At 40.5% G+C, this 16,184-nt stretch overlaps 1 protein-coding gene across 1 annotated transcript in view; it reads right to left on the bottom strand.

Annotated features, from left to right (window-relative positions):
- Window positions 1-16,184, bottom strand: part of Ppp1r1c (protein phosphatase 1 regulatory inhibitor subunit 1C) — a 90,925-nt gene that overhangs the window by 32,283 nt on the left and 42,458 nt on the right. Inside the window, exons 3-4 of the mRNA XM_005346637.3 lie at window positions 11,677-11,711; window positions 8,404-8,464 (exon numbers count right to left, since the gene is read on the bottom strand). Of these exons, the coding sequence (XP_005346694.1) occupies window positions 8,404-8,464; window positions 11,677-11,711 (96 nt within the window). The remainder of the gene's footprint in view (window positions 1-8,403; window positions 8,465-11,676; window positions 11,712-16,184) is intronic.

The following is a 16,184-nucleotide window of genomic DNA, read 5'->3' as shown; positions in this document are numbered from 1 at the left end:
TGTATGTGTGTGTGTATGTGTTTGTGTGTATGTGTGTGTATGTGTGTGTGTATGTGTGTGTATGTGTGTGTGTGTGTGTGTGTGTGTGTGTGTGACAGAGAGTGAGAGAACGCACAGAAGGGATTAAATGGATGCAGGCTGGAGGCCACGGTCTAAAGGGAGGTGGGGTGGGAGGAAGAACAAGATAAGGAAATGGAGGAAAGCGTGGCAAATGTTGCATGGTGTTATATGTTTCTCTAACATGTAGAATCTGTCCTTTGACTGCTATCTGTTGGCATGAGAGCAGAAGGGGATGGGCTTGGGGAGGAGCAGGCACAAAGGACTGGAAGGTGGCGGGGGGGGCATGCACAAAGCACAACCATATCCATGTCTACAATGCTACAGTGAAACCCATTATTTTCTGTTCTCAGAAAACAATTTTGAATAGAGCATGCCATTGTCTCAGAATACAGCCCAGTTCCTAAGTACAGGCCTTGGAAGACCCTCAGCAGCTCACAGTGTTTGGAAAAGATTCTTTCACATTCTGTCTGTCCAGTTCTGTCAAATCATCTGCCTGGAATCTTGCCTCCACTCCTCTCTTTCGAGAGCTTTCTCTTCCCACCTCTGAAAACAGAAGTCCTGTGTCTCCTGTGAAGCCTCCGTTGGATGTGCAGGCAGAGCTAGAGACTTCCTCCTCCACCGTCTACTGCTGCAATCCAAATCCATGCCGGAATTATAATTAGCTTCATACTATTAGCTGTATTCCATACAGCTCATAGTTTCATCTGACTTTTTTTTTTTTTTTTACTCTAGGCAGAGATGAAGTTTAGCTCATCCCAACTCCAGAGCTTAATCTGTGACCTGGCATACAGAAGGCATTTTATAAATGTTGGCAGTGTGAGGGAGTAATTGAGTCAATGAATAAAACACACACAAGAAATTGATAGTTGTTTTCTTCAATATGGACAAAATTAAGCCGTTATTATAATTTCTAAATCAGAAAGATTACTTACCCACAGATCCAGCATTTATTATGGGCTCTTGCTATACAAAGGGAAAATGAAACAGAATACACCTGCTCTGGTTCCTGTCCTGGAGGGATCAGTTTAGCTCATGGGGAATCACAGGTACCACAGGGAGGCATGTGCAGAATTCACCACCAATCTCAAAGGATGTGGAATGGGATCGAGGAGAAACTCTCTACAGAAGTGAGGCTGGGCTACAAAGCACGAAGAACAACAGCCTCGTATATTTCCACAGGACTAAGTGTGGCTCAACATAGCTGTAGTGGGAATGAGAGAGTGAACAGGAAAATAAAAGACAGGGGTGGGATTGGTCTGTGATTTTTTCTTTGTAATGTCTTTATGTGGTTTGTGTTTCAGGGTAATTGTAGCCGTATAAAAAGAGTTTGGCAATGTTCCTCTGTTCCTATTGTGTGGAACAATTTGAGAAGTATTGGTATGTAGAGCTCAATAAATGATTATGCATGAAAAAAAAAAAGAAAAGAGAGGAGGTAGGCTGTGGCTAGTCAGGTAAGAAGCACAAGATTTACTTAAGGTCCTTACTCAGAAATAGCTAGAGGAATGAGAAGCAAGACTAGGATTTGTGTGGCCAGCCATCTAGGGGGAATTGTGCCTTGGAGAGAGGTTAGTGACAAACTTAGTTTGAGGACAGCGTTGTTTTTGTAGGAGGATCTATAGCATATTTGCATTTTAAAACTAAATTTGTGTTTTAAACTAATCACAGAGATTATTTTTTAAGAAAACCTGAATAATTTGTAGCAACCAGAATGAAAAGATCATATAAGAAGATTCCCATTAAGAAAGCTTGGAGAACCAATATTCGAGTTCTAGAACCCACTTGACAGTGCACTAACACCTGCGACTCCCAGTCCAGGAGATACAGTGCCCTCTTCTGGCTTCTGTGGGCACTGCATGCTTGTGATGCAGACATTCTGGTGAGCAAAGCACCCACAGGCATACATTGTAAATAAATAATTTTAAAATCCCCTGAAGTTACAAGGTTGCAGGATCTTTGGCTATTCATTGGAGTAATCAGAATAAATCTAAAAATTGGAAAAAAAACAAACCCTAAGAAGCCCAACCCCGGACAGGGGATGAGCTATGCTAATAGTCGACATCCTTGACATCATGGGGGACAATGTCTCTTTATCTTCTGAGCTTTCTTCCCAAAATCCATTACCCAAGTCTCATCATGAGAAAATCAGCATAAAAACCCAAAATGTTTGTCCTAGAAAAAGAGCCAACCAATGTTTTCAAACGTTTCAAGGCTATCACACCAAGAAAAGTCTGAGAAACTGTGAAGTCACAGACGAGAAAAACACAGGGAGATGATAACTGCACACAGTGTGGTCTGCATGTGGCCTCACCGCTGAACGGCTTGCAGGAAGAGAACGAAAATGTTGAACAACACAGTGCAAGTACAAAGACAGCATCTGTATCGGTTTATGGTGTGTAATAAATGTTATACGTAAGACTTAGTAGAGATGACAGGTGTACAGTCTATGGAAACAGATGTGCTAACTGCCCAGTATTTCTGTGATTCTACTTCAAAATATATAATTCATGTTTTTAGTGTGTGACTCTCTGGCTGAAAAGTAGTGTTAATAAGAAAGGCAGATAGCAACCAGAACTTTCCAAAGGGATCCAAAGCCTGACGATTTCCCCATTGGCTAAAAGGCGACTGTCTATTTAAACCTATTAGAGGCAGCCGCTTGGATGGTAACAAAAGCAGCTGGGATGGTCACAAAGATGGGTACCAGATGGCTCAATTGACTTCATTTAGTCCTCCTCGGGCTTTGTTTCATCTCTTTAACTTTTGTTCTCTAGAGTCACCCTCTTCTGAAGTTCCTTGGATTTTGGGCACGGCAGGATAGACAGATGTCTTCATAGCAAAGGACCATAACTACTCCTAATAACAGCGAGCCTTGCTGGACAGACACACCACGGTGAGCTCCCAGGGCACAGGAGTGTACGTCCTGGAATCCTGGACAGACACACCACGGTGAGCTCCTGGGGCACAGGAGTATACCTCCTGGAATCCTGGACAGACACACCACGGTGAGCTCCCAGGGCACAGGAGTGTACCTCCTGGAATCCTGGACAGACACACCACGGTGAGCTCCTGGGGCACAGGAGTATACCTCCTGGAATCCCTGCCCACTGAAGGGTGGCAGCTGAAAGTGCTTTCCCAGAGCCATCTTCCCAGCTGGAAGCGGGCTAACAATCAGTCAGCCTCTGGGCTGCTGGGGTCAGCTTTGCAAACTCCACAGTCTCCTTTACTGTCCTTCCTGTGAAATCTCAACGCTCCTTCTAATCCCCAAGAGTCTGGCCCGGGCTCCCTGACCCGCTTTCCCTCTTCTTCAGGATATGTTCCGCCCATTACATGGCGTCCTCACTTTCAAGTGCTTTAAGCGGCATCATGAAGTTGACTAAAGTACTTATCCCAATTTTCAATTTTGAGGTTTAATTCATCTCCCGATTCCTTAATCCTCTTAAGTTAGTAGTCTGTGTTGATGCTGTATGACAAGAAGTCCATGTCTGTTCCCTTATTTTGCTCCACTCTCTCTCGATGTTGTCCTTAGAAAGGAAGGAAGGCATCTACTTGACGCCTGAGCAGGGAGCATTCTTAGTTCCCGACCTGCGTTTTCAGAGATGAAGGAAGGTAAACTTAAAACTAGAGGGAGTAATTAGAGGGTGGTGGAGGAAGTGGGTGGGAAAGAGAGCGCAATTTTTAAGGAGCAAGATTTGTGTATATTTAGAATGTGCCTTGTTACCTAGAAACCGTGCACTGAACAAGTGAACCCTACCCTGCATAGTAAATAAACTAAACTGGCGCGCGCGCGCGCACACACACACACACACACACATCCCTCGAAAACAAAACAAACAAAAATCTTGCAACAAAACAAAACAACAGTGAAAATAAAAACCCTCCAAGATTTAGAACAACTGATGTAATGAACACCTGCAGAGGAGCGCAGAAAGCTAGATGCTCTAAAGCAGTAGTTTTCACCCAGAGGGTCACAAGACCTCGGGGTCACATGTCAGATGTTTACACTACAATTCATAAGAGTAGCAAAGTTATGAAGTAGCAATGAAAATGTTGTGGTTGGGGGGTCACCACAACACAAGGAGCTGTATTAAAGGGTCGTGACATTAGGAAAGTTAAGAACCAGTGTTCTCAGGAGACACTAGGGTGGAAACGCCCTAGTAAGCAGCTCCAATGCCCCGTCCCTCTGTTTTTGCCTCCGTTTCTGTACAGTACTTAGTAACGGCAGGAGAGTGTGGAGCTGACTGATTCCTTCCGGGACTGCTTCCTTCTGGGAACTTCCCGAGACACAGTCACAGTACAATCCCTGTTAATCTCCTTGCACTGTCTTTGAGCTGCGTGTCCATAGTGCACTCAGCCCGGTCACAAGACACATTTACTGTACTCTTTGTGTCTGCATCCAAATCCACCATAGCCAAAACCTCGCTCTTCTACTTTCTGGAAACTGTCTGATTGCACTGTTAGTTCGCTTGGGAAAGCGGGACATGGCGTCTGTGAGGAGCCGCTGGGTGAAATGAAGCCGCGACCATACTGTGTTGAAAGGGAACCAGAATGCCAAAGAATACTTTCTAAGTTTGCCTGTAGCTGAGCTGAATAAAATCATAGTCTCGTTTGCAAGATGCGGTGAAGCCATGCTTTGTAGGATCAGGTACCTTTAAAGCTGACTTCATTCCCCTTGGGCAAGGGCAGATCTGCAGCAGGTCTCATCCTTTTCCCAGGCCTGGCTATGCTTTCCGCATTTTCTCATTGCTCAACAACGAAGGCCTTGATGGAGATGGCGTGGCTGCACCTCATTCTCCATAGAGGGTCCAAAAACTACTTAAGATGGACCCAGTTCCGATAGGCCTATTTTAATCATTTTCCGCTCACGTTCTGCTTGCTTCCCGATGATCTCCATGGCGCCAACGACAGAAGACTCCAAGATTGACCCTGAGTTTCTGAAGGTGGCTCAGCTCACAAACGGAGATGTCAAGCTAGAGACCCTGATGAGCTGTCCCTCAAAATCCATGTTCTTTCATGTTGGTTCCCCTGAAATCAGTGTGACAAGCAACTTCCCCTGCAGATAAGACGGATCATCCTTCAGTAATATCCCACCCCCCCTGGCTCCAATCTGAGGCCCCTCCTTAGAACTGTTTTAGCCTTTCTATCAGGCCATTCGATTTCTACACTGAATTGTTCTGTATTTTCATTTGTTGCTCTTTTTATAAGAGGAGGCTAAATTAAGATTAAGAATTTATGAATGCAGCAGTCTTTGGAAAAATTAACAATAAGAGGTTGGAGTGAAAACGCCTTCTACATCTGAAGATCGACCTGACCCTTTAGCTCAGAAGAGCGCTCACAGGGCACTGAAGCAACCAAAATTTTCCTTTACAAGAAATCTGAGAGAAGATGTCTGTGAAGTAAAGGAAACATACGGCTTGCTGTACATTAAGAATAGAAATATAATACTAATGGGCTCTGCACACTAAGTGGGTTTCCTATCTTCTCCTTTGTTTACTGTTCAGGCTCCATTGAAATCAATAGCACTTACTTTGCAGTAAATCACACTTGAATTCCAGTAGAACACACACACACACACACACACACACACACACACACAAACACATACACACACACAGCGGGGAAATGAGTCAGCCATTTTCAGTGCCAGGAATCAAATTCACTTTGCTTTCTTGAAAACAAGACTCAAGCAATCCAACAATAATTTAATCGACTGTTCTGTAAACTGCAGACTGACGACCACACAAATAAACCCCAGGAGAGTTCACAGGGACCTCCAGCCATCCGCTGTCATTTTTATGATAATCTTTAGAACTTTCTACGTATCTGAATTATCTAGATTATAGTGCGAGGGAAAAGTCAGTGTTTTTGATGAAAATGTCAACGTCTGTCATTTTGAAGTACAATATGTATCTTAAATTTATGGTTGATCTGTATATTATAAAAAGTGTGGTGAGCACAGGACATCTGAAGCACCTCATCCTGTCAAAGATGAGAGCCTCCGAGGACCTCGGATGCGAAGGGAGAGCCTTCTGTTCTGTCTGGTGGATAATTGCTAAATCATGGCAGCCAAAGCAAGCGTGAACCTGAGGGAGACCCAAGTGCTTCGGGGCACTCTCTTTTTCTGTCTGCGTTTTGTTCCATTTGACAGAACTGTAATGGCTTTGTATTAAGAATATGGAAGAGAAACTTATTTTCTCTGTAGATGGCATACCATCGAGAGCACTGAAATCATAACGGATGGCAGAATCAGAAGACAAACTATGACCTGTCCATTCCACAGCCCAGCTCTAGACGTAGAAAATCCTATTGAGATGACAATGGTGAAGCAAAAAAAGGCTTATAGTTTGACAGCAAGAAATGATTGGAGAATATGAAAATCAGTAGAAATGGAGGTGAAGAAACAGATTCATGGTCAGTTTGCTATCTGTCAACAATGCATATGGGTGCCAGCAAAATCTAATTCGATGTTGCTTGCACGAAGAAGAATTAAGTTTCGAGGGAGGAAGAATATTTCAGGCACAATTGCCTCCTAGTTTCTGTTGTTGTTTTGCTTGCTTGTTTGTTTGCTCGTTTCACAACTGTTAATTGCCTCTGTGGGTGCCTTACACCCCCAGCAGGTCATTTTACTCTCACTTTTCGCACTGTGCACTGCTCCCCTGCAATCCGAAGAACTTCCCATTTGGAACAACTACATTAATGTCTTTACCATCTCAACAACACTCCCTTTGTTCGGCCATCCGTCTTATGATTAAAGCTACTCTCTTTACTCAAAATAGACCATATGTTACCATTGGTTCAGTTGGTCTTCAGACACCCATTTCCAGCTCTTAGGAACAGATAGATGGAGGTAATCATTTAGAATTGCCCTTCTCTTCTGCCATAAGCTGAAAACTAACAGAGATATTCACGAAGTGACTTGTATCAATACCCAGATCCCTTCACGAAGGCATGGCTGTACTCCCTTCAGGCTTTACCTCATTATTGTAGATGGGGTTGTTGAAGAACAGTCTCTGGGCTCCACAGGGTAAAGTTATATTTAAAATACTTCGGTTGAACTAGCTTCCTTAACGCTAGAATCCCACATTCTTAAAATATTTGGGAGCTAAAAATAATGAGCACCACGGCCCCTCAGGCCTCGGAGTTTAAGATTTTCCTTTCAAAATAATATAGTTATTCTCTGAGGACTTGAGGACTACTTTATTTAGCTTAAGCTATCCCAAAATAAAACAGAGGAAAGAATTGGGCAATTACACATTTATCTTTCATTGTTGCCCATTCATGCCAAAACTGAAATGTCTTGAAGAATACAAATCACTTACAACGAAGAAATATCTTTAAAATGCCACACTAATCTTTAGACAAGGATGCCTAGGAATTTCAGCAATTGCTTTGGGATAAACTCCAATGCAGACAATGCATCATGTACTCATCCTTGTACAAATAGACTCACCCTTTCATAATTGCATAAGGCTGAGATTTGCTGAGAGTAGCTATGGATCCATTTCTATCCCCCTCCCCCAAAAGAGCAGAAAAAGTGGGAACTCTCACTCCCGGTTTTGACTGCTAAGCTTCCCCGCTGGCTTCTGGGGCACTGAGTCAGAGCTGGAGGACTCTGGGTGATGAACCCAGAGCCAGCAGCCAGGGAGCCAAGCTGGGAGGCAAGATACTGGCTTGGACAGACGCTGCTTGTGTCAGGAACATTTGTGTGTGAAAAAGAAAAGAAGCCTTTCTTGGAACTAGTATTAGTCAAAATACTGATACACTTAGATGTTACTTGGCAGTTCCACGCTGAAGAGAAAGTCTGGGGAAACGCCAACATCTGAGCTAGCATTCTCTGCTGTGATTGGGCAGCTGGCAAGAGCTCCACAAATTGGTGCTAGGTGGGGTTCAGCAGAGTGGCTCCTGACACGAGGCAGCGAGGCAACCCCTGGCATTCCATTTGCACCTAGCTCAAACTCCTCTGCTTTCCTTGAATTAAAGGGGGGGGGGGACAACAAAATAAAAAACAAACCAACAAAACCCCGAACTCCTGATAGTCATGCGCCAATCAGCAAGCATAACTAGAGACTGTGGGAAAATTCACAGAAACGGTACAAAGAACGGTGAGAGAAAAAAATCTTTGTCATTATTTTGAAAATTTGTTTCCCCATGCTAAGATTCTGGGACTCCGCTGTCATCAGATCCTCAACTGCCTGCCTCACCCATAAGGGAACAATGCTTCTGAGATGTAAGCGCCTTCCCCATCACAGCCTTGAGACGAGCACGCAATCTACAGAACAGTCTACGCGACAAACAGCTTGTCCTAACAACCACTGTTCACGACACCCCAAAACGGTCCCTGAAGAGTACCTTTCAGGGCAGGCGGTGTGTACACACTCTGCTTCCTTTGCTTAGGGGATGCACTCTGCGACTGTGGACAAAGAAAAAGAAAGCTTTAGACATTCGTCAAAAGTACGTTGCTGTGGACGTGTGAGGAGGATAACGCGCAATGTATCTCAAAGGGCTTTCTGCTGTTTCCCTGGCAGGAAGTAGAGCTGTAATCAGCTATAGAGACGCTCAGGGTACCACAGACCTCCAGGACCCAAAGCTCTTTTTTACCTTAAAATTCTCACGCTTTTATATCTTCATTGTTAACATTAGTTTAACAGTACTGTATGTAATTTTATTGTACTTATCATTTTTCATTTGTTGGATTGTTAGTCCACTGTGTGTGGATACGTCTGGATGTGCACATGCCATGATGCAGGTGCTGAGGTCAGAGGGCGCTTTGTAGAATTGCTTCTCTCCTTTCACGGCTGCATACGGGAGATCAGACTCGGTGGTCAGTGCCACGGCCTTCACCTATTAGGCCATCTTGCCTGTCCTCAGATTAGTTTATTTTAAGGAAATAAAAGAATATTAATTCAATTGCAGGAAAAATATAGTATACAAAGTATACTTCAAAAAGTATGCCAGTGGTATGTATAGACATAGACATTCACAATGTGTGTGTGTGTGTGTGCTCTGCCTCTGTAATTAATGAGAGTTCCAAATGGAAAAGTTGAGTTCTTTATTCATAAAAGAAATTCCAAACCTTCTTAAATTCCCACTTTCAGTCCAAGCCTTGCTTTTACTCAGAATGAAAATGTCAAGGCGATACCTTTTGTTTGTCCAAGAGGTAAGTCCTTTCTTACCAAAACCGCTTCATTGAACTGTTACCTAAATACCCCAGATCAGGATAAGGTTACTAAGAGGTTTCACATTTTAAAAATGATAGAAACAAGAATATGCCTCATGGTCAAAACCAGCATCCTTTAATCACAAGGAATCATCTATATATTAAAGATATTATTTATTATTATTATTTATATAGTTCATTCACCAATCAGATTGTGTCCTAATAGATTTTTAAACAATCTATATTTATTGATACACTATAATAATGCAATGTAGTTTTTATTGATATTTTTACAATGATATTTATTGAAAGGATAGAATTGTAGTATGACTTAGCATGCACAAAACATCATATTTGCTAATCATGTCACAAAACATAGCTGTCTATGTTGATAATTCTAGTCCCAGTGAGGAGGGATAAGGAGCATCAGAAGGTTAAGGCCAGACACTACCATCCAGTGACACTGAAGCTACATGAGACTTGAAAATATTTTTTAAAATGATATTAACTTATATTTTAATGGGATGAAGGAAAAGTTCCTAATTAATGATTTCTAGTGTTTGCAGTGATCTTTGTTGGGAAAATCATAAGTATAAACAGTTATAAGATATATTTGAGGGCTGGTTTTATGCTTTCCATGTATATAAGAAAAATGTGTAGAGTTTGAAAGAAAGCAGAAACAATTTTGTAAAGTTTTAACTTGAATTGAGGCACATTTATGCAAATTAAATTGTCCTCAAAATCTCATCCTGGTGTTATTGGTCACTGATTTAAAACACATCTATCAAAAAGTGAAGGTAAGGAAACTGAAACAAACACTGGCCCAATCCTTAGCAAATGAACAAGCTGCCCAAGAGCTTGTTTTTCTCCTTATACTGAGGACCAAACCCCGGGTCTCACACGGGCACACTCTCCACCAAGTCATGTCCCAGCCGGGCATATTCTGTAACAGGGTTCTCTGGTACCAGTCTACATGAATGTTGACTGTGATTGATGATTCTGGGGGACTGTTCTTGCTTCAGTCATATCAGACTGATCTTGATGAGCAGCTACCACCACTGGGATTCCTTGTATCTTTTTCCATATACACATTCTAAGATGCATAGAAAGTTAATTCTATGCAAGTGTTGTGGTCTTTTAGTAAGGTAACGACAAAGCACAGTGAAGCCTACTTTACATAAGTGCTCAGTTTTCAAAGTATTTTTGCCTTTACTGTCTCAGCAAATTATTCAAATTGGCACTCTAACATGTGTTAGTTAAATCCACATAAAACCTGAGAGGGCTTGGAAAGAAATTCTACACACTAAAATACAAAGTTTAACCACATTTTTTTCCGGGTGGGTTCTGCTTGCTGGCGACGTGCCGCAGCTACTTTAATGGAGGTTTTCCTAATTCAGTGGCAGCAAAACAAACAAACAAAAAACTGCTTCTTTTTTTTTATTTTTATTTTTAAAAAAGCAGTGGCTTCCTGGTTCACCAGCACAAATAGCTCCAACTCTGCCGGGAGGTCCGATGCAGAGCATTTAAATGGGGTTTGGCAGAATGCTACAAACTGCTTAATGGCAACATAGACCCACTGTGTGCCTAAAAATGGGACAATATACATGACTCTCAGGGGCAGCGAACACATCTCCACCATTTGGACCCGGCAGAGCAAGTAGGCAGGGTGTGTTGGCCCTAGCCACACCAGCTTAGCATTTTAAGAAGCAGTCCTGGTCAGAAAAGAATTACAGATACACAATAAAAACAGATTCAAATGAAAAAGACCTTTAAGTGGGTCACAGTGTTGGATAAATATATGTAGGCTGTGGAGAGAGAAGAAAAAAGAATATAGAGAGCTATAAAAAGAACTAAATCATTTTTTAAAAAAATAAAACAAAGTCTTTAAGGAGAGAGAGTACAACAGTAATAGATTAAAGAAAAAAAAGAAATACAAGCAACGTAAAGGTGTAAAATACAAAGAGAGTCTGTATTATGTATATTATTGTGTTTTCTTTGAATTTCTTGACTGTGAAGGAACTAACTACAGAGAGACTTTTTATTGTACAGATTGCTAAACTAAACCAACATATATACACTAAAGGTATCTTGATTTCAGAATCTGGGTCTAAGGATATGTTGTTTTGGAAAAGAGGTTCTTCCTGTGTTTCCACAGAGGATGGGAACCTGTTCTTTCAGGAAAAGCAACCTGAATACTTTCTGTATCACAGTGATATTTATTTATGTCAACTGCTTATGTTATTGGTGTGTTATCAACCACACAGTTAACATTAATGTGGATTGGCACCCACAAACTGTGTTCCAAATAATATCCTGGGCTGGGCATGTAGCTCTGTGGAGAATATGCCTGTGTGTGAAAGCCTACTTCTGATTCTCAGAATAAGGAGAAAAGAAAAATAAAACAAAAACACTGTGATATCACAGTTATGTTTTAACACATTGATACAAAATATAGGAAAACTTACTTCTTGAGTGTTGGTCACCCTCTTCTCATCGATTTCTGAAAGAGAAGTTGATATAACTCATTAGAAATGTACTGATCCTCCTTATAATGCTAACAATTTTAAAGGCATAGATAGAAAAATTTTAAACAATTGGCATATGCTTCTATAACAGCTGTGAGATAGAGTTGAGAAGGAGAGGGAGACAACTGGGCTGTTTCCTTCTGAAAGGAATGAAAAGCTTAAGGAAACACATGGGAAGGCCCTGTACTTGACAACCAGGATTGTCTGCCTTCAGCATCCTGAAAGGAACACCAGGAAAACAGCTCAGCCATGAGTGATGTCATCGGTCCCCCAGTGTCAAGGCATAAGCATCCTTCTGTATTAATTGAATTTCCTGCCTTTGCCAATAACTTTTGTTATTGCTACTCAAGGGTTTTAGAGCTTGTCACTGGCAAGCCCTGCTTCACTGTTAGGGTAATCTTTGTGACTCCTAAGAGGGGAGCAGCCTCCCTTCCATGAACCTATGTACAGAGCCAGTGGCTGCCAAATCTTTCTTATGATGGTGCTCAGTGCCTTCTCACAGGCTGTATAAAGGGTTTGGAAGAAGAGGTACTCATGTCTACCACTTTGTTAGAGTCCGTGGGAATATAGGCCTATACCACTTCACAAAAGCCCTTTTGGGGCTGAGAATTTTTCTTTTCTCCTCATTTTGTTTGGTTTCTGTCTCTTGGCTTTTTGATCTGATGAGCCTTTCCTATTTCTTAAGTTAGCCCCCAAATCAAAAGACTAATTCAATGGTCCAAAACTTAATGATGAATTTATCTCTGAATATTAGTTACTTAAGTAGCTGAATACAAAATCAACTCACAGAAGTCAGTAGCCTCCCTGTATACAAATGACAAATGGGCTGAGAAAGAAATCAGGAAACAACACCTTTTACAATGTCTTTAAATATGCAAAATATCTTGGGGTAACTCTAACGAAGCAAGTGAAAGACTTGCATGATTAAAATTTTTAAAATATTGAAGAAAAAAGTGAATAAAATATCAGAAGATGGAAAAATATCCCATGTTCATGAATTGGTAGGATTAATATAGTAAAAACGGCCATCCTACCAAAAAGCACCCTACATATTCAATATAGGCACAAATATAGCAGAATGTACCATGCAATTACTCAGAGCTAGTCATTGGTAGCAAACAGGTTTCTTCCTAGGCATGAATATGTATTTTCTATGCACATTTACAGAATCTTTGTAAAATGAAATACTAGAAAACTTGAGGGTATCAATGTGCAAATTTTTGCTATCACATTTTCACTAAATACCACAAGTAGCAAAGCCAGCACAGTGATCAGTTATAATGCTAAATCACTACAGCAACCAACAGTGGGTTTATTCACTAGAGCCTTTTAATATTTAAGCTAGTTTCTAACCTAATATTTTAAGATCTGAATGAACTCTAATCATTCACTTTGTACAGTTTTACTCTCTCACAAGATATACTAAAAGAGTGTCTTTCCAGTAAGAACTATATTCATTCTATAATTAGTTGAAGAAAAATCATTATTGCTTTCATTGTGTTATATTGACAAAAATTCATTTTGTTACAGAAGCAAAGATGGAGACAACTCAGTCCTTTATCCCCGTCCTGAAAATAAAGAATGAAATTTAAGTAAGCTTCAAATAAAAGTGACTCAGACAGAGGCAGAGAGGTCCAAAAACATGTCACAGTTTTCTGAAATCCACTGATAATTTGTTTTCCTTACTGGGTTGTTATTGGTTTGGGAACAATAACCTTTTCTGCCTCCTAACACCCTATATAAACCCACAGTGCATGCTCATAAGGCACATTTACAAGGAGAACAAATGTAAACACAATGTTTTTAATAATTTGTACCATAGAAGTTGTCACCAGTGAGGGATGCCCATAAAAGCACATTCAAGCCTCACCAGCTCTTGACAGCATCAAAATGTCATTTATAGTGACCACATGTTCTCTCCCAGGCTACAAACTGTAATCCCCATGGCCAACTTCAGCAGGCAGTTTGCAGGAATGCTGGAACCCCAATAAAATATGAGATGAGATCCTTGTATTCAAATACTATCGAACTTTTTCAGTAACCAGAAAAATAATACCACTTTTGGGTACAACTGAAAAAAATCAATTTGTTAATTGATGAGGAGTTTTCTGACTGAGTATTCATAATTAACAACTACAGTGTTTGAGGATGAGAGCTGCTCACAGCACATGATGCTCTGTTACGAGAATGGGAGCTCATATCCTAGCACTCACTTCAGGTCTCATAAATTCCTGTAAACACAGACTGTGTGGTCATTTCCCAACTGCCCAGATCTGAACAATCACACAGGAACTATAGTAATTACAACACTGTTTGACCAAAGAGTTGGGTATATTTCTAGCTAACTCTTATATCTTGAATGAACTCATTTCTATTAATCTGTGTATCACCACAAGGCTATGACCTACCAGTAAGGTTCTGGCAATTATCTCCTTCAGCAGCTACATGGCATTTCTTTGACTCTACCTACTCTCTCTAGATATCTCTTCTTGCCTGGCTATATTCTGCCCTATCACAGGCCAAAGCAGCTTTATTCATTAACCAATAAGAGTAACACATATACAGAAGCACATCCCACATCATCTCCTCCTTTCTGTCTAAATAAAAGTAAGGTTTTTAACTTTAACATAGTAAAACTACATATACAAAACAGTTATCAAGCAAGAATTATTGTTAAATTATTAATCCATTTACTATTTGGAAAATTAAGGAAAATACTCTATCATCTATCCTATCTTTATGAGCTCAAAGTTTTATATCTATTTTATTTCTTATCATAACTAAGGAAAACTATAATTATAACTATTTATTTTTCAAATTCATCAGCAACTCCAGAAGGATATGATATTACCTAAGTAAACAGGAAGTGCATTGAAAGCAACTTCCAAAACTCTAGAATTGAAAGAGACATCTCATTGCCTAGAGGGTCACCCAAAGTTCTTCTGTAATGTTGGGGCATCCATCTTCTGCCTATAGGCCCATAGTATCTAGCAGACTTTTCCATGAAGCAGGAAATTTGAAAGACTCTTTTGTCTATACTGGCAGTTTATCAGTCACTTTCTTCTGCTCTGTGAGTTTCTGCAGATTGGGAAGAAATCAACATCAAGGTGTATGTGGGGTATGTATGTATGTGTGTGTACATGTATGTATATAAATGTATATGAAAAATTCATATAAATTCTCATATATATGAAAATTTTAAGACAGTAAATATGGAATACTAGTTTAAGATTGTTACATTTCCTTATGTTATAGAATATTTATTTAATGACATAAAGATACGTTGCATTCTTTCATGTTGCATTTGTTTAACTCTGAAAAACTGTGTTACTTTGCCTGTCTAAAATACCTGATTGGTCTAATAAAGAGATGAATGACCAGTAGCTAGGCAGGAGAGAGAAATAGGCAGGACTGGCAGGCAGAGAGAATAAATAGGGGGAGAAATTTAGTTAAGAGAGTGAGGAGCAAGAAAAGGAGAAGAAGAGGACTCTAGGGGCCAGCCACCCAGCCACAGCCACCCAGCCACCCAGCCACCCAGCCACCCAGCCACCCAGCCACAGTAAGAAGGAAAGAAAGATATACAGAATAAAGGTTAAAGCCCAGACGCAAAATGTAGTTAAAGATAAATGAGATAATTTAAATTAGAAAAGCTGGCTAGAAACAAGCCAAGCTAATGCTAGACATTCATAAATAAGAATAGGTCTCCGTGTATTTATTCAGGAGCTGAGTGGCAGGCCTCCAAAGTATTTATAAAAAAAGCTACAAGTAAAGTCATATTTGATATATTCTTTCATAGAAATAGCCTCATGAACCAACTAAAGCTGAAAAAAAGAATGATTTATTCAGGGCATCGCCTGCAGAACAGCAATAGCTTATAAATAGAAGGCTCTGATGGAGATTCAATTTCTTAGCTGAAACTCAAAAGATGCAGGCATCTGATGCATTTAGATAAACAGGGTCACTTGAGCCTTTACTTTAAGCAGCTGTTTTGGAAATGCAACGGGAAGAGTCAGTTCAGACAAAACTGGAGAACTTCAAGCAAAAACACTATTGTAAAAAGATACTCTGAAGACTTGCCTGTTCAAAGGGAAGAACCATGATAGGCTAAACATAAAAATAAATGATTGAAACAATAAAGCCATGGCCAGAAAGGAGTCAAACAGCTCTAGGGATTGATGATAGATAGATAGATAGATAGATAGATAGATAGATAGATAGATAGATAGATAGATAGATAGATGGATGGATGGATGGATAGATAGATACAGACAGACAGACAGACAGACAGACAGACAGACAGACAGACATAATAGAATAAGCAGGTAAGGAACGGGGTCCAGAAGGCTTTGGAATTCTGGAAGAAGAAGAAGAAGAAGAAGAAGAAGAAGAAGAAGAAGAAGAAGAAGAAGAAGAAGAAGAAGAAGAAGAAGAAGAAGAAGAAGAAGAAG

This window comes from Microtus ochrogaster, chromosome 4 (genome assembly GCF_000317375.1).
Source record: "Microtus ochrogaster isolate Prairie Vole_2 chromosome 4, MicOch1.0, whole genome shotgun sequence".
Lineage (NCBI taxonomy): Eukaryota > Metazoa > Chordata > Mammalia > Rodentia > Cricetidae > Microtus > Microtus ochrogaster.
The sequence above is the reverse complement of the archived record's forward strand: the minus strand, read 5'-3'. Positions and strand labels throughout refer to the sequence as shown.